General features: G+C 55.1%; 1 protein-coding gene across 7 annotated transcripts in view; it reads right to left on the bottom strand.

The window, feature by feature from the left end:
• The window catches only part of ZMIZ1 (zinc finger MIZ-type containing 1), a 150,727-nt gene that overhangs the window by 28,535 nt on the left and 99,180 nt on the right, over positions 1–23,012 (bottom strand). For all 7 annotated transcript variants that reach the window (XM_055425350.2, XM_055425354.2, XM_055425353.2 and 4 more), the window contains one exon: positions 8,108–8,252. In XM_055425350.2, the coding sequence (XP_055281325.1) occupies positions 8,108–8,252 (145 nt within the window). The remainder of the gene's footprint in view (positions 1–8,107; positions 8,253–23,012) is intronic.

Here is a 23,012-nt window from a genome sequence, read left to right as displayed (position 1 = left end):
AATCTTTCTGACCTAGGGATCGAACTCAGTCCCTATGTCTCCTGCGTTAGTAGGTGGCTTCTTTACCACGAGCGCCACCTGGGAAGCCCACTGGTCTCAGGCAGGTAAGTCTGAACACAGGCCTCCATGGCCTAAGTCTGATGATGTGGCTCTGACAGGAGACTGCAAACAAACAGTCTTTCTTAACTGGAGAGTGACAGTGAGTGACTTCAGCATTACTCACGACTTCTGGGAGGAAAACAGTGAGCCTAGAGCTGGGGGCTGAGGAGCCCTGCTCAGGGAACCTCCTCTGCCTGCCTCCTCCCTCTGCAGCCCAGATGTGATGCGGGTCAGCGGCAGGGGCGTGAGGCCCAGAGGAACAGACCAAAGGTGACCGACAGCTCATGCTCTCTATACCTGGGGGTGCTGCTGGGGGGCCTGGGAGCCCAGAGAGCCTGGGCAGGAAGGAGAAGCACAGGAGAACAAGCAGAGCCTGCTCCTCGGCACAGCTGGGCTGGAAGCAGCCTGGCCCTCCCAGGAGGTCGCTGGGGACCCCAGGGTAGCACCCAGTCCCAAGGTTGCCATTCCAGTCTCACAGGGAGGCTGCGCAGGCTACAGTTTTAAACAACAAAGAGGAGACCCCTGGACACCCTCCCTCCTGTGGAGCCCTTGTCCTACATGTGCCTGGACTAAACTAAACTGAGCAGAGCCCAGGCCGAAGTCCGTCCTCTCTCCCCAGAAATGCTGCCCCACAAACTCCCGCCAGCCCTCCAGGCTGAATCTGCTCGTGGCCGAGGTTCTTACTTGGCAGACTCAGGAAGCAGGGCCCCTGGGAGCTCCCCCTGAGCCACCAGCTGCTGCCTCACCACCTCAGGCGGGGAGGCCCCGGCTCACCGGGATACAGGCCTGTGAACAAGCTCCCAACTGCCCTGTAGCTTGTGGGTGGGCCTTGTGGGCGGAAACCGGCTCCTTCCTGTTTTGTCCCCTCCACCCCAGGCTTAGTGAGAAGCAAACTTAACCCGGGTTCCCAAACCGGGCATCTTGCCGTCTGGCTGGAAGGTTCACCCCAGAGCCCAGATGTAGACTCGGTGTGTGTGTGGGGGGACACGTATGTGTGTGTGCACACAGAGGGGCCCCACTGGCACGATGCTGTGCATAGTGGAGGAGGAGACGGGCACCCGCACGTAGGGGTGGTGGCGGGGACTGGCTCGCCCCCCTCGCACCTGCTGCAGAAGCAGAAGTGGCAGGCGCACCGACACGGCTGTGACTCATCTCCTGGGGAGACGGCGCCCGCTGGCGCGGGGGAGCTGCTCGCCCCCACAGGCCCATGGTGGCAGTCAGCCTGCCGACGCCTCTGCCCAGACTCAGACACTGCCGTCGGGGGAGGGGAGGAGGCCCACTTGGCTCCCGGGGCTGAGTATCAAGGACAAGCCAGGCTCCTGGGTCCAATCAGGGTGGGAGGGGCTCAGGGTAATGAAGAGGAGGTCAAGGGGTCTGGGGGTGCCCTGAGGCTGTGTCCCTCCTCCGCAAGTACTATTTCACCAGCATGTACACTCAGCCCGGGTCACAGGTCCCCGGCATTTCAGGGCCGCCCACAGGAACCACTGCTGTCCTCCTGTTCATAGCTGGTCTCAGCTCAGAGGGAGGCCCCCTGGGATCTGAGAATCCACTTTGAGTCGTCCTGCCCAGGTCTGCACACCTCCAATCCGGCCTGGCCTGGTCTCAGGCCATCAGCCACAGTCCTGTCCAGCCAAACCTGCCCCACCTGCAGAGGCACCAATGCCAGAACCACTAGCAACCTCAGCAGTGTTCTACCTGCCGAGCAACTCCCAACCCAGGGCAGCCACTCCCCTACCTCTGGGCTTCCAGATGTAGGTCTGGTATGCGCCATCCTTACCCTAAACAACTCATCTTTAGCTCTTCCTCCAAAGGCTGCCTCTAGCAGGAAGCCCTCACTACGTCCACTGACCTGAGCTCCACTTGCTCCTCATATGCTTGGGGCCCGACTATCTCCCTGCCCTTTTCCTTCTGCCCCAGAAGCCCTGAGTTCTCCAGCTACCTGTGCCTGGCATGGTGTCCTCACATACCTGCAGGGCTCAGGAAGCCTCTACTAACCAAAGTGCCAAAGAGAAACACCACCCCTCTGTGCCAGCCCCCAGAGCGATGTCTGAGAATGAATGAATGCATTCACTCATTCAGCCTGACTGCTGACCACCTACAGTGCGCTTGTGACTCCATGGGCACTGCCACTCAGGAAGGGAGAGGCCCTACCATCCAGGGAGGGGGACAGAGGAAAGCTAATGAAGTGGCTACACTCTCATGATGCCTCTGTGTCCACTGAGGCCACCCCTCACCACACCCAGAGATAAGAATAGCCCCTCTCTCAGAGGCAGTCATGAGGATTTAGTGAGCTCACATGGGTAAGGCAAGGCCCAGCACAGCTCCCGCACCCTGAAACTACTGGCTGCTAGTATCATTATTATGATTCACTGAGAGGCTTTTACATGCAAGGAACTGTGTGAAGCGACTTTCACCTAAGAACTCATGTGATCCCTTGAAGTGGGCTCAACAGATGCCTCTCATAGGATCTGAGGCTCCCAGTCTCACAGGGCTAACTGAGGACAAGGCTGACAGTGGGTCTGGCCAATGCTAAAGGAAATCAACCCTGAACGTTCATTGGAAAGACTGATGCTGAAGCTTCAATACTTTGGCTACCTGATGCAAAGAACTGATTCACTGGAAAAGACCCTGATGCTGGGAAAGATTGAAGGCAGGAGGAGAAGGGGATGACAGAGGATGAGATGGTTGGATGGCATTACTGACTCAGTGGATGTGAGATTGGGCAAACTCCAGGAGATAGTGAAGGACAGGGAAGTCTGGCGTGCTGCAGTCCATCGGGTGGCAAAGAGTCGGACACAACTCAACAACTGAACAACAACAGGGAGCTTCAAGTCCGGTAAGGTGGCACTTCCCTGTACAAAGATGGCAATGCTGCAAGCAAGCACGCATTACAAAGCTGATCCAGAAGTCCACGAGAACTCCAAGAAGGGGCAGAGCTTCCCAAACATTCTTGGGGAAGTTGTCTTTCAGAAGCCACCCAGTGAGGCCATACAGGGGACATAAAGTCATGCTTCAAAGACTGGCTGCAGACGAAACCCAAACAGTGTCCCAGGAAAAAACACTTTAATACATCACATCACTAGCTTTGGCCTGGACTGAGTGTATTGGCAAATATTCAAGGGCTCTGACTAAACTTTTTTTAGCTAATGTTCAAATGGCGGAGGGAGGCCTCTCAGCCCAGTGGTTAACTATCTAGGCTCTGAACTTAAGATTCTTTGACTATGGTTGGCCACTGATGATTCCTACGACCTGAGAAACGTTACTTAAGTCAGCCTCAACGTTCCCATCTGTAAAGTGGGACTGATACTCTTTCAGGATGAAACATACAAGCACAGGTACAGTTTAGTCCAGTGCCTCGCAGTCAGTCGCTGCTCAGCTGTATGGATACCTTTCTCTCCATTTCTCCAGCTCCAATGGGATGAAAGTACTCATATTTATTCGATGATACAATGATGGCGCTTAGAAGTTTTGCAAATAGGCTATCAATGGGAGGGGGTGTTATTATCATCCCTGCCTGGTGAACTTGTGTTCCGAGGCTCTCCTCAGTGTTCCTCTGCCTTCTTTCTCTATCTAGCAAACTCCTATCTATACTTTGAAGCCCAGCCTGGATGTTCCCTATGGTGACTCTCCAATGCAGAACACCAAGGGCATTTTCCTCTGTTCCTTCAGCACTTTTTTTTTTCATATATTTTACGAAGAGCTCTTCGCACTGCAGTTACAGCGGACAGTTTATCTGTCTATTTGCCAGCCCCATGGGCACTGACCGATGTTTGCTAAATTTGAGAAAATGAGTAAAGAGGGCGCAATGACTGCCGGTTCTTGGGCACCTCCTGTGAAAGTATCTACACAGACACTCACGGAGGGAAGAAGAAGGGAGGGCTGAGTTATCTCTTCCCTTGCACTTCTAACAGCCACTTTATTTGGGGGAAATAACAAATTCCTATTACGGGTATTGTCAAACCCTAATTAATTTCCCTGATCTGGCTATATTGGTCCCGTCTCTGTGCAAGGCTGGAGCGTTACCACTAATGAAACACCGAGCCAGTGAGGAGCTGAAGCTCCCACCCCCTTTAATTTAGGGGGACCATTAACAGCGCTCTCCATCATCACAATTACTGGGGACCGCTTCCTTCCCTCCCTGCGGTGAAACTCGGAGAGGAACTTGTGCAGCTAACTGCGTATTAGAGGGTTTTAAATTTTTTCCAGAGGAAGGAGGAAAGGAAAAGATCCTTGCATCTTGGCAATCTGGAACTGATGGAGCAGGATTTATAGATCCTCCAACCTCCCTTTCTTTGCTTCTTTTTTCCTGGGGGTAAGAGGGGGATCTAGAACAAACTGAGCTTTCGGTGTGGCTGTGCAAAAAAAGAGCTAAAAATGAACGTGGTAAAGGCGGTGTGATGGTACCAAGGAAAGACAAGCACCAGGGGTCAGCTTTACTTGGTCCCTTCTTTGTTAGCTGGCTGTGAATGAGGACATTTGAGTCTGGTGGCACCCGGCTGAAGGTTCAGAGAACAATGACTCGTGTGTGGAGCGACCTGTGCCCAGGCAGATAAGTGTGTTGTTAAGACCCGTGCTGTGGTTGCTCCATGTTTACACATGAGGAAAGTGAGGCAGAGAGAGAGGCTACAGAACAGCCCAAAGTGACCCACCAAGGAGACAGCAGAGCTGAAACTAGATGCCCAGCAGCTTGGCTCCAGGGCGTGTACCCCACCAGCTGCACAGACAGCAGCCCTGGGCCTGCCGAGGACCCAAGGGGAGCCCCAAGGCCCCTCCCAGGAAACTCCCCTCCGGGAGCTGCAAACCCCTCACCTGGAAGAGGAAGGTTGGCACCCCTTGGTCTTGGAGGCTTCCCCAGCTCTGGTGGACTTTGATTGTAATCAAATTAAGAGTGTAAACAAGATTTGTTAGGCTTTCAATTACCTTTGTGGCACTGATTTGCATAAGGACAATGTGTTAATCACAATGGCTTTTTGAGTCACTCATTAAAAATCTGAGAGAAGGCAGAAATCTTTGTAGGCATCAGTCTGGGTCACGGCAGGGACTACTAAGGGACCTGGACTGACCTTTCCCGTGTCCCTTCTATGCAACGCTCTGTGGGTGTCTGGAAAGTGGAAGGACTGCCTGTCGACAGCTCAGTGGTCAGGACCAGACAGGGACGACCCCACAGTGCTCCACAAACCACTGAGCTCGAGCCAAACATGTGGGTACCCAGGGTTCCTCCCGACTGCCGACATGCTCAGAAGCTGGTTCCAGAGGCACAGGTTCTGACTCACAGAGTGATGCTGCAGTGCTGACCTCCATGGCCTGTAATGGATGTGACCGCGATGCCTGAACTACAGAAATACAACAGTCACAGCCTCCCCACCCAACAGCCTGGGACTTCGAGCATCTTGGCTCCCTCACCCTTTCCTGTTTGCTTGTCCTCAAGAATTCAGACAAGGACCCCTGTGTCTTGGAACAGCCACGCACCTCCAAGTACTGAATCATGAACATGCAGGGTCCCTAAGCTCACCCCCGACCCAAAGTTTCCTTAATGAAAGGCAGAGAGGAGCTTCCTCCCTCTAAGTCACCCGACACAGCTGTGGAGGAGGGCAGGCATAGAGTTTCCTACTGTGACAGTACCTGACTTTCTCTTCCACTTCCTTTCCTTCTCGTTTGGGAAATTACAGGAGGGACTTAGAAGGTGAGGCACCCCAGTAGAGTTTCTCTAAAAATGAGAGACTCTCCAATCACAGGCCACAACATGCCCTCGGAACAGCTCTGGCCTGAAGGGATGTGAGTTGGACCTTGTTCAACAGATGACACCTCTTTCTGGTCTCAACTGCCCCACTATAAATTGGGAAATGGGGCGAGGTGTGGATCAGGATTGGGTTAATGACTAGAAACCCAACGACTATGTCACTGGTCTTGAATGGCCAGCGGGGAGGGGGGTGAAGGGCAGAGCGCTGTGTGTGGTTCACTGCCCTGCCCCTTCCTGGCTCTGTGTTCTTGGGGAAGACACTGTCCCACTCGGGTTTCCCTCCCAGTTCTGCCACTGGAGTGAAGGATATTGTCCAGAATGCCCATTGCCTTGCTGTGCTGCTATTCATCAACACTTAGCAAGTCTACCCGCAGGCAGAGCTCTCCCTTCTCTCAGAGGCCACGGCTTTGTCCTCTCTAGCATCCCATGGGCATGCACAGGAGGCTGAAGCGGGGTTGGTAGCAGAGCACTGGGTGCCAGACAGTGGCTCTTCAGTCACAGCATTTTTTTAAAAAGCCAGTTTGAATTCTGGAATGCCATCCAAGCCCTTCAAGGTCAAGGTCTACCTCCTCTGGGCAGCCTCTTAACTGTCTCAGCCTGGCTACCTTCCTCCTAGAGAACCCCAAAGCCAACCTGTCTGTCACTAAACCCTAGCTTTGCCTTGATCTCCCAGCTCCTGGAGCAGAGACCCCCTTCATCTGTTTAACCCCAGCACCAGGTAGTCTCGTGCTTTCAGCTCAACTCAGCAGAGACCTGGCCAAGGGCTGGTTGTGGTCATGGCCAGGCAGGTCTGTGGCAGGCCTCCAGAGGAGCTGGCCTGCATCAGCAGCAGCAGCTTTACTGAAATGGCTCAGAGGAGGGGTGGTTGAGAAGGACAGGAGATGTGGGATGCTGAGAGGCAGGATGATTCTGGCAGGACAGAGAGTTAAGGAGCTAAAAGGTAACAAGGGTAAATGCAAAGTGTGTGGCTTGGATTGCACTGCCTGTGTTCAGTGGCTGGCAGCATTCAGCCGGAGAAGACCGGTGGCTTCTAGCCAGGCCGGGGTCAAGTGGGGGAAGGTGGATGAAGAAGGGTTCGGCCTCAACCACAGGTGATATCTCTGTCCTTTAGAGAGTGCTTTAGCAATGCCTGGGGGGTCACTATAGGGATTAAGTGGGCAGGAAGCAAGACACGACACGCCCCACAAAGTCCTGCACCATAAAAAGTACCCTGGCCTAAAAGGCCAATAGTTTCCCACCCCTAGAAGGGGGCTGCTCTAAGTGTCTGAGCTGTCAGACCGAGGGTGTGATGAGGGAGCGGAGGGGTGGGGGGCTGCTAGGTGGTGAAAGCGCTTTGGAGTGAGGCAGGGAACCAACCCCCACCCTGCCCAAGCAAGTGCTGGACCCGAGGAGCTCTAAGCGCCTCTTTTGGCTCCAAGAATCAATCGCCTCTAATTCGATCTATGAGCATGGCCAGTACCCGACTTCCCGGCAGCGCCCTGATGGTGTGACCCTGGTCTCCTGCAGTGCGCTCTGGGCTGCAGGTGCCGCGGTCAGGCTGGGTAATGAGTGTGGAGTGCCGACTGCAAATGCCCCTCCCTGTGGTCAGCAGGGACTCGCACTGGGAGAGCAGACAGCACAGCAGGCACTGCTGTTCCAGGGTCAGCCTGCAGAGAGCTCTGAGAGAACAGCCCTGCTCAGCGAGGGACCTGCAAGATAATTAACTAGGACACTTGCCGGTCCTGACCACGTGCTCCTTCTGGGGTTGGTGGAGGGCAGACTGGCCAGTTCCTCAGTGCCTGGTGCCTCTGGCAAGCCCAGTATCACCTGTGATGCTGGGTTTCTGTGGCCCTGCCCTTGTGTTGAAGGCCCAGCCTCCCTTGACTCCTGCCTGGGTGGCCTGGGCTGTGACTCTCAGCCCAGTGACCTTCCTGAATCCCTTCCAGCCCTGCCTATGACTCTGCTCAGGAAAGAGGGAAGACTCTGGGTTTAGGGATGCTAACTTTCTGCCGAAAGTCTAGAACCTAAAGGAGAGACAGCTCTCCACCGAAGGGATCAAGCAGTCAGGCTGGATAAGACGGCGCTTTCAACTTCTGTTTTGATGGGGGACAAACAGCACTCACCCATGAGCATTTAAAATAGGACCCGGATTTTAGAAAATGTACTGTCTTCCTGAGAGTTCTCTCACCTGGGGGCATATCCAGGGAGACCTGGGGGCCCGAGGGGTGGCTGTCCAGCACCCAGCCAAGCGGTGCCTGGCCCCACCCCGGGTGGCGCACGCCCACTCACCTGTGCGACAGAGTGGGTTTCATGGAGCTCATGGAGTTGAGGGGGGGCTGCATGGGGAGTTTCCCGGGGGGGTCGCTCTGGCGGCTCTTCTGATGTCGGAGCAGCAGCAGGCGGCCGAGCTCCTCGCACCAGGAGGACAGCAGGGCTGCAAGGAAGGACAGGATGGTCAGCGAGCTCGTGACTGGCCACTGCGCCTTGCCGCGCCTGGCCCACCTCGCCCACAATGCTGGGCGCTCCCCACGCAGGCTTTGCCCCAACCTCGACACCACTATTCTCGCCCTCTCAGTATTCGTGCCTGTACAGTGGGATTAACATCTAAAGGAAAGAGGACTGAAAAGCTGCCGCTGCTGAAGGAAAAAATCAGAGGAGGGCAGAGTGTGACGGCAAAGAGGGGAGAGTCAAGATGATGAAGAGGACTGCAGAGGCAAGGCCAAGGAGAGGCCGGAGGCCAGGCACAGACCGGCGAGTGCCCAGGTTAGGAACTGCTGCTTGCCCCCACACATATCAGTGAGGCCCACACCCTCGGACTCTGGACAGTTAGCTTAACATGCCTTCCTCCCCATGAGTGGGACCCCAAAATCACAATGTTTAAACAAAATCTGGATCCTTCCTAGAACCTGTTGCTGTTCCCAGGAGTGCTTGCAGAGTTCTGCTTCCCCCCAAAGTGCCTGGAAGAGCACAGGTACACCCACCTTCCGAGCAAAACTGTGATGGGTCCCTGTGCTACTGGGCACAGATGCTTGAAAGGACAAAGGGTTTCCAGGGTACAGAGTGGCCAGGGGTGGGGCAGGGTCTGAGCCAGAGTCTGCTAGGGGCACCAAAGGCAGAAGCACAGGAGAACCCTTCACATCCAGGCTTGGGGAGGCCTCAGAAACTAGGAAACGATACCAGAATAAGCTAGGTGTTGGAGGATGAGAGAACGACTTTCCTTCATCCTGAACTGTGCCAGTGAGGCCACCAGATGCCAGAAGCACCCTCAAGGTCAGTGTTTCTGGCCAGTCCAAAAGCTGAGGTTTGGGGAAGGAGTCAGAAGTCAGGAAGGCTGGGTTGTCACTGATCCTAAGGAACTCACAGACCATCTCTGGGCCTCAGTTTGCTAGCAGGGAAAGAGGAGTCACGACTCGCGCCCTGTCTTTCCTCCAGGGCTGTGGTCGGGGGCAGAAGGGGAAACTGCAGAGACTGTGGAAGCAAAATGGGTTGATCACAGCCCAGCCAATGCTCCGCTCTGGCCATCAGTAATCAGTCAGACTAATTACTGTTCTGAGGAGTTCTAAGGAGTCGACCCAGTCAGGGGGTCAGGAGCCTTCTGATGCAGGACAGGACGCGGAGCCCACTAGCTCATCTCCAGGGTCTGCCATCTGAGCAATGCAACACGCTTGTGTGTCCTTTTCTTGAATCTGTCCCCTGTGATCTACGGTGTCAGCTGTTCTCCCCATTGTACAGATAAGCGGACTGAGGCTCAGGCAGAGGAAGTCACCTGCTCACAGCAACCACTGCGGGGAGGGGCAGACACACAGACGGTGCCCCTGCTGTGTATCCTGGTGGGTGAAGCCCAAGGCTGAACCAGAGTGTGGGGGAGGAGATGAAACTCTTCAAAAGGTCCAAACTGGGACTTCCCTGGTGGTCCAGTGGTTAAAAGCCCCGCCTGCCACTGCAGAGGATGTGGGTTTGATCCCTGGTCAGGGAACTAAGATCCCACATGTCACAGGGCAACTAAGACCCAACATAGCCAAATAAATAAGTATTAAAAAAAACAAAGAGGGGGCTCCAAACCAGGCGGCCACGGTCTCCAGCGCCCTGACTCAATGAGAAACTCCTCCTGCTTCTTCTGAGTCACACCCTTTACCGTGTTCAGTGGGCAATGGGGGAAGATGCATAGACACACAAGGTCCTGGAGAGATGGCACAGGGCTGCCAGTTCAAACCACCCAGACCTTGGATCGGCTCCCCTAGTAGCCCAAGGCCCGAAGAGGCAGGCTGGGCCCCTGGCCCAGGGAGGCTCTATCAGGAGTGTAGAGAGTGGGGCCTGGCATCTCGAAGGGCAGCAGGCTCTTTCCTGCCCCTCACCGGGTGGGCAGGGACCAGGAGGCAGCTTTTAGGACCAGCAGGAGAACACTGTCCACCCAGCCGTGCTGAGTGGTGGCTAGGAGGGAGGTGCTCACGCTCCCAGGGGCCTGCTGGGGACCGAAGGGCGAAGGAAGGGCAGTGGTTCTTGTGGGGAGGGGGTGGGATGGTGAGGGGTCCCGCCAGCATCGCTGAGTATGTTTGCCTGGCCTGTGCAGTGGGCAAAGATGCTCAAAGAGGCAAGCGAGGTTGACATACAATCTGTGCCCTTCCCAACTGGGCACCTGTTTCTCCCTCCAGGAGAGGGGATCAGTGGCCGAGTTGTGTCTTAAGAGCTGCATCCTGCCTCCTCTGGGGGCCTCACCATGTCACCACCTGCTCAGGGAGGAGGGTGCCAGAGAGGAGAGGCCCCCACCCTGGCTTTTGTCTGCCCAGAAATCATGGCAAAACGCCCTCGACGCGGGTGCCCAGCACACATCTGCCGCAGCTGGAGCGGGAAGCGGCCTATTCATCGAGGCTGGAACAAACAGAAATGAATTTCCAGATTGCTCCATTCTTCTCCCAGGCCCCTAGTTACCGCTTCTTGTGCGGGGGGGCACCGGGCATCTGGAACCTCATTTGCACGCCAAGCACGAGGCCCAGCGGATCACAGCGATGGAGGGGCCGCTCGGCTGCCAGCACAAAGGATGGCCGCAGATGGTGCCGCCTGCTCCCTGCCCTGCCCACGGCTGCCCCTCCTGGCCCGCGTTCCTCCTGGGGGGCCACCGAGCCATGGGAGGGGCTGGGGGCACCTCGGGAGGCATTCGGAGCTTTCCTCCAATGTCACAAGCCACTCCCCTATTTGGTCAAGGACGGCCCTTGTCTTCCTATTGCTAGCAGAGTGGTTTTCCATAGAGAGAATAAAGGGGCTGGTGTAGAGGGGCCCGGGATGCTGTGAGCAGATGTGATGTGGGTATTAGGCGGCCCTGACACAACACAGATGCCAGGACAGCCACATTCCTACAACCAAGAGGGAAAGGACAGGGAGCAAGGGAGGCACTGCCCGTCACCCCCTTGGCCTGAGCGGCCAGCTGGCAGAGGCCACACGGGCAGATGCAGACTGCAGAGACACAGGGCAGGCTCTCAACATGGTGCAAGACAACACCAGCCGTTCCGAGGCAAATGCTGGTTAGTGATAACACATGGGGATTTGCAGCCACAAAACCAGAGACTCAGGAGGACAGACAGACAGAGGCAGGCAGGGGATCATACAAGGACAGAAAGACAGCCTGGCAGGGTGAATGTCTGGGTGTGTGTCTGTGGGTATGCCTGGATCTGGGCTGTCTGTACATGGCTGAGTTGAGCATGCCTCTCTGATGAGGTGACACTGATGTCTACAATACTCCCAGGAGAGGGGAGGAGAGGGGACAATGGTGAGCAGGCCGTGGACGTGATGACTAAGTGTCCTGGCTCTGGGGTTCCACAGACCCGGCTTGAACTGTGCCCTGATGCTTTCTGGCTGGGAGATTTCACACTGTCTGCTTCACTGCTTGGAGCTCAGTTTCCCTGTCTGTGAAATGGAATTTTATAGGAGCTGTCCACCTCAGAGAGTGGACGTAAGCTGTAAATCAGTGCTGTTAGTCAACCAAAAGAGAAGGAGGGTCAGCGGAACATCCAAGCAGAAGCCAAAAGAGAAGGGGGATCGATGGAGGCCCAAATGGCCCTGTAACTCACAGCAGCCCCAGAAAAATAACCACTCAGTTGCGCGCCCACCTCTGCCTTCACACGGCACCCGGACAGCTGGTGAGGCACGGACTCCACAGTCACCCCAGCTCGGCCTCTGCCACCCGTGCGAGACCTTGAGCAAGCCACCTAAGTTCCTGCGCCTCAGCTCCCTCTTCTCTAAACGGCAGTGGCGGTCATTCTATTCCCTGTCTCACAAACCAGCTGTCAGGTGCTGAGTTACCACCATGAAATGAAGGAACAGCATCAGGCACACAGTAGGTGCTCTATGTATGTTTTCTACAAAGATGATCGGTATTATTGACCTTGATTGGTAGATAAGTGACCAACAGGATGGGCTTTGGTGTCTCTGTCCACCTCTGACTATATAGCAGCAGCCCCAGGGGGTCAGTGGAAGAGAAAGGGGATTCCAGCCAGGGAGAAGACAGACAGGTCGCCCTTTCACACTCCCACTGCCTGTATGTGCCTCTGCAGCTTATCCAGAAAACCACAAGGGACCCTAGGGTTCCATGGGCTTAAACAACTAAGTCATCTGCCGGCAGCACGTGCCTTACAGTCGAGGCCATAGCATGGTGTGACTGGTGGAGTGTTTTTCTTTCCCAGCGGCACATCAAACAATGGTGAGTGTGACAAAGGGGGCTGTCTCCTATTCCTGGGGCCCAGTAGATGTGTCTAGGGGCCCCTGAACCAGAGGGGGCTATGGTAAGGTGGCACAGACATCTATGGAAGAGAAGTGGAAATGAACATGGGGTCTGAGAATCACAAAGGACACAGGATGCAGATCTGAGGATGGGCACTGGGGGAGAGCCAAGTTCCTGATATTTGCTCCCCAAGAGCTCCCTGGCTTCTGCCCCTATAGCTGGCAGAAGTGTCACCACAGCGTCTTTTAGAGACAAGTAAAAGGAAACCAGATGTAGAAATGAGAGGAGGTCTGGAGCGAAGCTCTGGGGCATCTTAGTCCAGGCCTGTCTGAGATGTGGCCTGCCTGAAAACAGTGACAGGCCCTGTGTTTGCCTCTGCCTGCAGCTCCTGGCAGAAGAGATGTCCAGGCTGGGCTGATCCGATGAACTAGTGCGGGGCTGCCAGTCTTACTCGAGAGAGGCGGCAGAAGGAAAGGGCTGCATGGCTGGATCTGGGAACCGTTGGGGCTCCAGGTAGGGAGGGTGGAGCTGTAATCTCCAGACCAGCAGAGTAACTGGCAGATAATGAGTCATTTGCGGGTGGAGGGGAGGCAGAGTCTGGGGTCTGGGAGTCAGAGCATCAAAGGGGCAGATGAGCTCGCCTGGGCACATGCAAAAAACTGCCCCTTGCCAGGCGGGGCTTGGGTTTAAAAAGGAGCCAGAAACCATAGATAGTCATGTGGCCACACACACACACACACACACACACACACAAAAGGCATTTGTTCCCTATGAAGGCAAGCAGAGGGATATTCAGACAGTGAGAGACCAAGATATTCAGTCCTGGTAAGGTCTGGGAATGGGGAAGGGATGGGAGCAGCTGTGGGGGGTGGTGCAGGGAGGATGAAAGGCCGTCTGGGGAGGAGGGTACAGAGACCTGGATGTACGGGCCAAGCAGGAGAATTATCAAATGTGCTGCAGCCCGGGGAAGCTACACGCAAAATGAAACAAAGGCGTATTAAGTATCAAAGAGCATCTTAGTGTCTAAAAGGCTGCTGGAGAACAGAGGAACTCTGAGTGTGTGAGTGTGTTGAGAAGGAGGGCTTCTGAGACTCAAGGATGAGGCAGGGCTCAGGGGTGCCCAGGAGGCATATCTGCCAGGCAGCAGCCCCTCAAATCATGCTTTTTTGCGGGGGGCTGGAGAGGAAGAGTCAGAGTGTGGCAAAAAGGGCCCCTGGGAACATGCAAATGGAGTTCACTGTTCAATGAAATATACTAATGATACATTTTCAAAACGTTTCCATACATTAGCTTGCTACATCCACACAAGACCCTCTGAAGTGGCAGCAGGAGCTCAGTGGTCCCTCTCGCAGCAGGGAGGCCTGGCCACGGGCCGTGCCTGGTGAGTCAGGGCAGAAGAACCAGTCCTCCATGCTGGGCTCCTCCCCACCTTTCCTCCTTTCCTCCCTGCCACAACTGAGTTCCTGTTCCTGGATCCACTCGAATTCCCCAGGATCACCTCAAGCCACCTCGGGAAGACAGGCACCCCACCCCGCCCCACCCTTGGGCCACTGGAGCCTGATTATCTTTGCAGTCTGCCGCCTCTGCTTCTTGCCTGTTCCAGTCACCTTCTGCAGCGCCGTCCTTTCTCTCCTGAATGATGACAAGTGCGTTCTATCATTTATCTCAGTCTCCAGTCCCGCCTCCTGCCAACCCACACGCTACAAGGCGGCCAGAGGAATTTTTCCACAAATGTGTGCTGTTCACCTCTTTCCAGTCTGTGTACCCAGAGGCTGCACAGGGCCTGGGAGACGGCAGAGGCCCAGAAAACATGCTGATTTCACTGAGGGTCAGGCTACCCCGGGGAAAGTTGTGGGGGGGTGTTCCACAGTGAGACGTGAACCCCGAGGGCCAGGATGGGATTCCAGGGGTTCGCTTCTGCAACCCTGGCAGCAAGCACAGGCTATGAAGCCAACACACAGCTAATAGATTAGAATGTATTGCATCTACATGACCCAGCGTGCAGAAGATCGGTGAGACAGACAGACACTAGACACACTGCATCTGAGACCCAGCCGATCAGGGTCATACACGTGACCTGGCCCCCTCTAGCTTTTAAGCCTGCCAGCAGCTCCCCATTCCTCAGGGTCAGGGACCCAGTTCCAGGAGCACCAGCCCTGAATGCAACCTGATTCACCATGTGTCCAGGTTGCTGCTGTCGTCAAACAAAACCTACCACCAAGTCAAGTGACACCTGATTGTGACATGCACACCCCATCAGCCGACCACTCCAAATTAGGGAGTGAAAGGTAAGCAGATGACAGAATCAACACCCTTTTGTTAATGCAGAAGAGCCAGCTGTGGGCACTGGTGTTCATGTTGATGCGTCCGTCACACCCAGGATGACAAAGGGACTTCCTAGAGCATCTCACCCCAGACTCCCTGGAGATGCTGCTGCTGCTCCTCCTTCTGCCTCCTAGACCCAGGCCATACCCTCCTACCCTCTGACCTTTTATCTCCCAAAACATGGGGTCCTGCCTGGGGCCACTGCCCAAGGAAGCTTGGGAGGGTGACTGGGGACCAGGGTTCTTCTACTCTGCAGATCCAGGCAGAGGAAAGGAAGAACAGTGAGGGCCCAAGAGGGATGGTGAAGGGGGCTGCTTAGATGCTGATGACAGCCTAGGCTGGCCTCTCCATCTCATCTGTAAACTGGGGAGTCCATAAGAGGAAGCTCTCCTCACAGGCCTGGTGTGAGGAGCCCTAAGATGAAGGAAGGGCCTGAGATTTAAACCACATGTGCAAGACGCCAAGTCTTATGCTAGAGTCTCAACTGGAAACTGTGACGTGCTCTCTCTTGCCTTTAGAAGGCAGAGTGGCTAAGAGCACAGACTCCAGTTAGGCCACCTGGGTTCAAATCCCAGCTCCGCCACTGAGCAGCTGTGCGGCCATGGGCAAGTTACTTCACCTCTCTGTGCTCTTGTTCCCCTTTTGGTAAAATGCAGATAATAAATATTACCTACCTGCAAAGCCATCATGAGGATTAAACGAGCTGATACACATAAAATGCTAGTGTGATGCTGAGCGGGCTTCCCCAGTGGCTCAGTGGTGAAGAATTCACCTGCAACGCAGGAGCCATAGGAGATGAGGGTTCAGTCCCTGGGTCGGGAAGATCCCCTGGAGGAGGGTGTGGTAACCCACTCCAGTACTCTTGCCTGGAGAATCCCATGGACAGAGGAGCCAGGCGGGCTACAGTCTATAGGGTCGCAAAGATTCGGACACAACTTAAGCGACTTACGACACACGCACGCACATGATGCTGAGCATATAGGAAGGACTCTAAGCATAAACTGTTTCTGCTTCTGTTGTTATTAAGAGGTTTCTGTCTCCCCATCTACATACTGTAGCTCAAATAAAATGCAATTGCTTTCACCCATCTCCAGAAGGATCACAAAGAAGGCTCATACGCCCTAGACCCAGCCTCACACCACCTTCTTCACACTGGGTGTGTCCTGGGTGGTTCTCTAGCACCCAGTGGGAGCCACTGCTTTTCTCTGCCAGACACTCTGAATTCGGCAGACCAGGGCCCCCACGGAATTAAGTCCCAGCAGCCACTCACTCTGACTCAGCTGAGGCCATGCAGCGCAGGGGGCTAATCTGGGTGGACTCCTGCCTGCAAAGTGCCTGGGCGGCGGGCAGACCCTCGGCCCCGCCTCAGTCCCTATGTCCCTGTGTGTCCAGCAAGAGGCGGGACAGGAGCCAGGTTCAGGATTCCTGCTCTGATCCATGACCCCTGAGAAGAAAGCTGTCCCTGGAATTATCTGCCTGTCCTGCTCTGTGGGCCCACCACTGCTGGGTGCCCCAGAAACAGAGAAAGGGCCCCCCCTCTGCCAGTTCTCTTGAACCATCTCCTCCCAGGAAACGGCACAGGATGCATGTGACCACAGAACGTCAGGGCTGGGGGCTGTGGTTGTCTGACCTCAGGAACTCAGGCGTCTACTCTGTGTGGCCACTGGCCCAGCGGGTAGCCTGGGGCCACACGTGTACCTGTGAAATGGGGTGAGAGCACCGCACTATGGATGGCGGGCCCTAATGGGATCATGGAACGGCACACGAATAGGCCTTTTGCTTTCCCAACCGACTGGTGCCCTCTGCCTCACTGCAGCCTCACAACACCCAGCGAGGGGCTGGCCAAGGATGAGGCTGTCCGTGTTTTATGGAGCAGAAATTGAGGCCCCAGAGGTGATCCAAGCAGCACCTCCATGGCTGGTCTTGGATGCTTTCCCTTTCACCCCCACAAGTCAGTGATGTCACCTATCTGAGAGAAGGCACATCCCCGGGAGATGCCTCCCACCCACCTCCCACTCCCAAGATTCGGCACCACCCCAGTGCACTGTCCCTGGTCTTCCTATGTGACCTCGGGTTACTTCCTTCCCTCTCTCGGCCTTAGGTAAAAGAACGGTGAGAGCTTGTGCTTTCTGAACTCTGTTCCCCATGAATCAGCCCTGTCCCCAGAAGACTCCTCCTGATCCCCCTGTCTTGGTCCTGCAAACGCCAGTGTGCAGAGGATCCAGGTGTGACAGGACCCGGGGATGTGGGTGGGTGGGCAGGTGGGCAGGAAAGACTCGACAGCCTCAGCAACTGGGACTGCTGACAGGTAAGAAGCTCCCCGTGGTTACAGGAAATGTCATTCCCTGGAGGCTTATAGGTTGAACTTGGATGACCCTGACAGCTGACCCCTAGAACATAAAACCAGAGATGTTTTCCTTGAGGGAAAACCCTGCTCTCCTGCAAAATGGCTGCATCATCCTGCTGGCAACAGCAGCAGCAGCAGCACGCTGTCCTGAGTTTCAACTGCTTCAGGCATTTCTAGATCATTCCCACACTTTGCGGCCAGCTCTGTCATCTCCCATCACTGTGGGAAAGAAAGTCAAAGCAAGAAAGGACGGACGACTGGCCCTTTGGCTGTGAGTGACCCTGTTCCTCTCCAGCTCTTCCTGGCTGCCCCTCATCCACCCACACCCGGGCCCCACGTGTAGAGAGATCGGCCAGGGGAGTGGTGTCCGGTTCCAGGATTTGGAGAGAGGCCTGTGGCCCAGCCCACCCAGCCCTACCTGCTTCCCCATGCAGATCCTGCCACCTGCAGTCCTGTGGTCCAGGCAGGCAGGAGAGGGCCTCTGGGCTGCCCCTCCCTCAGGAAGGCTCCACCAATGTTCCCACCCCCTCTCCCCAGGGGCTGCCTGGGCTGGCAGGAGCTGGGAGTCTCCAAGCCTGTGAACTCACTCTGGGAACTGAACTCTGGGGTATCTGGAGCTGCGGACAGCTGATTCCCAAACCAGTTCTGCAGTCCGTCAACCCCGTGGAGGAGGATGCTCTGGGACCCAAGAGAAGTCAGACAGGTTGAGCCTGTCCGTGAACTTTAGGAAAATCCCATCCTGGAAAATTCCTTGTCCACCTCACACTACCCTCTGGGCCTTGTGAATAACTCAGATTCAACTGGAAAGACACCTGAAACAAGCTCAAGATGGGGTAGGGGGTTTCATCAGAAAGACAAAGCGCCTTTCTTCTCGAGGGTGCCCTCCAGACCTACTGGCCTGAGCGATGGGCCTGGACAGGGCAACAGGCAAAGAAGCATTGCTATTTGCAGAGAACAGCTGGTAGGGCACTGCCACCATGTACAGAACCCCATAGGGGCACTGGCTCACACACCCTTTGTCCCCCTTGCACTTTTATAAGCCACCTGATGGTGGGGAAGTCACAGCTCCCATCTTAGAGATAAGGGGTCACAGAGAAGCTAGCTAACCTGGCTTGGACACACCTGAGCTTGTGGCAGGCCAGGACTAAGGCAGGATCCCCTCATCTTATCTGGGATATTTGCTGGTGGTGGGCTGAGTGTGGAGATTACACCATCTCAGTTGAAAATTATGCAGTGTTAGTAGCAAAGCAAGTGTTCTGAGGAGGGGAGGTGCCCTAGCCACCTCCACAATGGACCGAGGCCAGGAGGCCTGTGTGCACGTGACCCCAGATTCCAGGAGAACCTGAGTTCCAACAGGACAGACCTCTCTGGCTACCGAAGCATGGACCAGAATATCCATGGGGGCTGGGGAGTGGTGTGAGCTGAGAGCCAAGAGTCTCCCCACCTCCATTACATTCTGAAGCAGCCCTAGAGCAGGGTGGAGGAGATCCAGAGGCCCAGGGTGGTGAGGATGGTCTGCCCAAGCCACCAGCCCCGGGGTGACACTCCCAGTGCATTTGCAAGACAAGACGGGAGCCACACCCACCTGCCTGCTGGCAGAGACCACGCCCCTCATTCCTGCTGGCCACCTGGACAGCTGTCCTCTACTCCATGGACAGTTGCTCCTTGGGGTTAAACACTGCTGCCTGCTACTCCCCACTCAGGGAGCCCGAGGGTATGGAGAGGATACAGGAATCAACTTCTTCCCTGGGCATTTTACTTTCCTGAGGCCTCCCAGTTTAGCTGCGTCCTCCTGCCCCCAGTTTAAGAAGGAGAGGTTGATGTGGGGCCAGGCCCTTCCTGGGGCCAATCACACCGCCGAGACCAAACACACAGCCTTCCACCTTTGCAGAGGGCCAGAAGGCCGTGAGTCTGAGCGCTCTCTCCATCTGCTCCGGCCCCCTTGTCCAATCTCAGGGCCGTGGCTCTTCCCATGGGAGCCAGGAGCCAGTGACAGACCCAAGGACCCTCAAATGGCAGTTTCCTTGCACCCAGTCTGGGCACATAAAGCCAGGGTCGACCGCTTTGTTTCAGAGCCTCAGGGTCTCTATAAAGAAACCACTTGGAAAACCTCCTGGCCCTAAAGAGTGGCCAAGGGGACGTACGGTGTGGTGACAGGGGCAGGACAGAAATGTGGAGGGAGTTGGGTTCAGGTCACTCACTGCTTTTTCAGAAAGAGCAGAGTCTGGAAAAAGCTGCTCACCAGACCTCTAGCTCTCCTGCCTCCAACTATTTGGACCCCACCCCACTCCCTTCTTCCCCTGAATGAGTTACCTCAAAGGATCTCAAGTTCCTGGTGCAAGAAATGCAGACAGTGGTCCCTACCTGCCGCTCCCAGCTCCAGGCTTGTGAGGGGAAGGCCCAAGCACTGGGCAGACGGCTTAGAGAGGGAACAGGCTGCTCCAGCTGTAGTCACTCTGGAAATCAGCTCATGTGTACCTGACCGGGCCCCACAGGTGGCATTTGGTGGCACAGATGCTACTTCCTCACCCTGCACTATGGGAGATGACAACCTTCCAGTGGGTTCCCTATCCAGAACTGTGTGGCAGGGTTTTCTCTTATCCCCTTATCCAGCAAGGGCAGCCGACTGCCTGCACATTTCAAAGTGTCTATGTCTTAGCTCCCTAATTGGCCACTCCACTCTTTTTCTGAGAACACCTGAGTGTGGGCGTTTGCTGGAACCCTGGAAACCACCCATGCCTGGCTACCACGACCCTCTCCAGGTGCTCAGCAGGGGTTGGCAGTTGATGACCCAACTGCCCCCAAACACCGAACCGGCTTCCATTTGTTCCACGGGGCTCTCCTTCTAAACGGCCGGGGTTCCTGATGTATTTTGGAGACTATCTGCCATTCTTATATCACGCTGTCTGCTTGTTTTATTTATGTATAGGTGCACACTATTCGAAGAAAACCTGACATAGAGACAGAATTTAGAGAACACTTTGGGGGAACCGGGGCAGGAAACGAGAGAGGAGTTTTCTCCTTGCAGAAGTTCCTTTATGTGATGAAATGATTCCCTGTGAGGTTTCTTTAAATATCCAGCTGCCTCGTTGCAATGAAAATAAGATTCATTTATAAGAATTCCATTTACATAGAGCACTTCCTGGCTGCACCTGTCACTCGGAGTGTAGCACACCTGGGTGATGTCTAGGTAAGTGTGGCCTGGATGGTGAGGTCCCAGGGCAGGACTGAAGCACCGGGGTTCCCAGGCCGGGGATTCCTGGTCCTGCCTGTGCATCAGAAGCATCTGGAAAGCTTGTTCAGACCTAGAGTGTTAGGTCTCACGCTAAGTGGGGTTTTTCATTCAGTGGGTCTGGGGTAGAATTTAAGAATTTGCATTTCTAACCAGTTCTCAAGTGATGCTGAGGCTGCTGGGCTGGGGACCCCAGTTTGAGAACCACTGCTCTAGACAGATGGTTAAGCTCAGTTGCCATTTTCTGCATGAGCGGGGGCTGGGTGGGGGGAGGGCATTCCTCCTACTCCCCTTCACACAAGCTCTCTGGTCAGCAGGGCTGAATGACTGACAGATGGCCGCTGACCACGCTGCTGATTCTCCCTGATCGTTGTGTTCAAGGCTCTGGAGGTTTGACCCTGGACTCTCTTCCAGGCATCAGGCCAGGAGAAAGAAAACTGGGCACTCAGAAGTGGGTGGGCCTGGGTTTGATCTACTCTGTGAACTGTGTGCTCCTGGGCAACACCCTAGCAGGTGTGCCCATACCTCAGTTTCCTCCCCTGCATGTCAACCTGTCTCACCCAGCTGCTCTGAAGGTGTAACTGGCCAATCTAGGTCATATATACTTGGCCACATGGCATGTGGGATCTTAGTTCCCTGACAAGGGATTAAATCTGCATATCCTGCAGTGGGTGCTCAGAGTCCTAAACACTAGACTGCCAGGGAAGCCCAATAGGGCAACCTTGACAGTGGCTCCTGTGGACCGAGAACTTGATTCCGACCGGGCACTGTCCTGGCCACTTTGCACACACCATCTCACTCAGGGCGACACTTTAAGAGGTAACAACTGATATAGCTGCCTCCTCATAACGGTCTCCCCTCCACCACCCACTAGCGTGTTATCTGTGTGGCCCCGAGACCTCCCTGCCTGGGGGCTTGCCTCCTGGGGGCCATCAGGACTGAGCTGACTCCTGCAGGGCTCAGCATCACTATGGATCCCAGGAAACAGCCCTTAGGGCAGCTCCTAGTAGGCAGGCGGGGGCTGACAGCAGCCTGGGCCATCTGCAGTTCAGGCCGGCTCCCTGCTTCTCTCCCAGAGCAGCTGGGGGAGGGAGTCGTCATTTGTTTAGGCCTCTGCAGTGTTTAATCACCACGCAGCGCTGCCTCCCTCCCTCCTCCCTGCTCCAGCGCCTGCTCTCTCCCTGCAGGAAACGGCACTCTGCCTTCTGCCTCTGAGGGAAGCCATGAAAAAAATGAACACGGCACCCAGAGAGAAGGCGACTGGGAGCAGGGAGGGGTGTCGGAGCCAGATGACCAGCTGGAGAAGACAAGCTGGGCCCAGCAGAGCAGGCTCTTGTTGGGCGGGCTGAGGGGGCTCTGACGGGCTGGGAGGCCACGGGGTCTTGGATGGCCATCGATCTTGGGGTTCAGAGCAAATTCATCTGCCTCTGAGGAAGCCGGACCTTCCTGCAGCTTTCGGAGAATCTGAGGACAGGAGTCTGTGCCTCTGTCCTGCAGAGGGCCAGGTCATGCAGGGACATGCCTTCGGGAAGGTCAAGTCCAGGCCAGGCAGAAACTTGACACACTCTTTTTCTCCATCCGTTTTCCCAACAGTCCTGTGATGGGCAGTATCACTACCCCTATTTTCCAGGAGGGAACTGGCACTCATAGAGGCTGAACCTGCCCAACAACAACCAGCCAGAACAATCGAGTGAGATCTACTTACTTTTAATTAATAAAATGACTTTTATTTACCTAAATAATGCACACATAGTCTCCTTAGAAAGCTAACATTTCAGACGGAGGGATTAGGACCCACATCTGTCGGCCTTCAACTCCACAGTTTTGCTATTACATCTGATGGTTCCACCTCGCTGTTAACACTTACCACCCTCCCTTCTTTACTTTTCAATGGTAGTTTTTGAAGAAGTAGTGTGTGCATGTGATTAAAAATATACAGAAGTAGAAACAAGGTATGTTCTAAAAAACACAGTCCCAGCTCCCCAGGCTTGTAGCTCAGTCCCTCCCAACAGGGAAATCGTGCTCATGGCTTTGGTTGTCCTTCCAGAATCGTTCCGTCATCGACATGTATCGCGGTCTTTACACCATCTGCCTGGAAGCTTCCTGCCCTGGATCTTCACATGGTTCAGCCCTTCCCGGCTTATTCAGGAGGGCTTCCCTGACCTTTCCAGCGTGTAGGTGGCAATACCTAATTCACCGTCTGACTCTAGAACCTTCCCCTGCTCAGTCCTTCTCCGTGGCACTTACTGCCTTCTACTCCTTCGTTTCATGTCTCATCCGATGCCCTCTTCCCTGCACTGGAGCGAAAGGGCTTCCTTGTTTCTGTGTGCTGTTATTTGCTGCCACATCCCCAGTGCCGAGAAGAATACCTGACACACAGGTGGCCATCAACATCACCAGGAGCGCCTGGCAGGGCATGGGCATGGGTCTGCAGGGGCAGACCCCAGCTTGACCCAGAGGGTGGCATGTTACACATGCTGAGCTCAGCCTCCTTTTTAAGAATACAAGTTTCAGCTCAAACTGATCGTTGTTCCTAGAAGATAGGAATGTGCTTTTCCTACCCCTTGTTTCAACC

The sequence above is a fragment of the Moschus berezovskii genome, chromosome 12 (genome assembly GCF_049115385.1).
Source record: "Moschus berezovskii isolate FMDL1 chromosome 12, NW_MosBer_1.0, whole genome shotgun sequence".
Taxonomy (NCBI): domain Eukaryota; kingdom Metazoa; phylum Chordata; class Mammalia; order Artiodactyla; family Moschidae; genus Moschus; species Moschus berezovskii.
The sequence above is the reverse complement of the archived record's forward strand: the minus strand, read 5'-3'. Positions and strand labels throughout refer to the sequence as shown.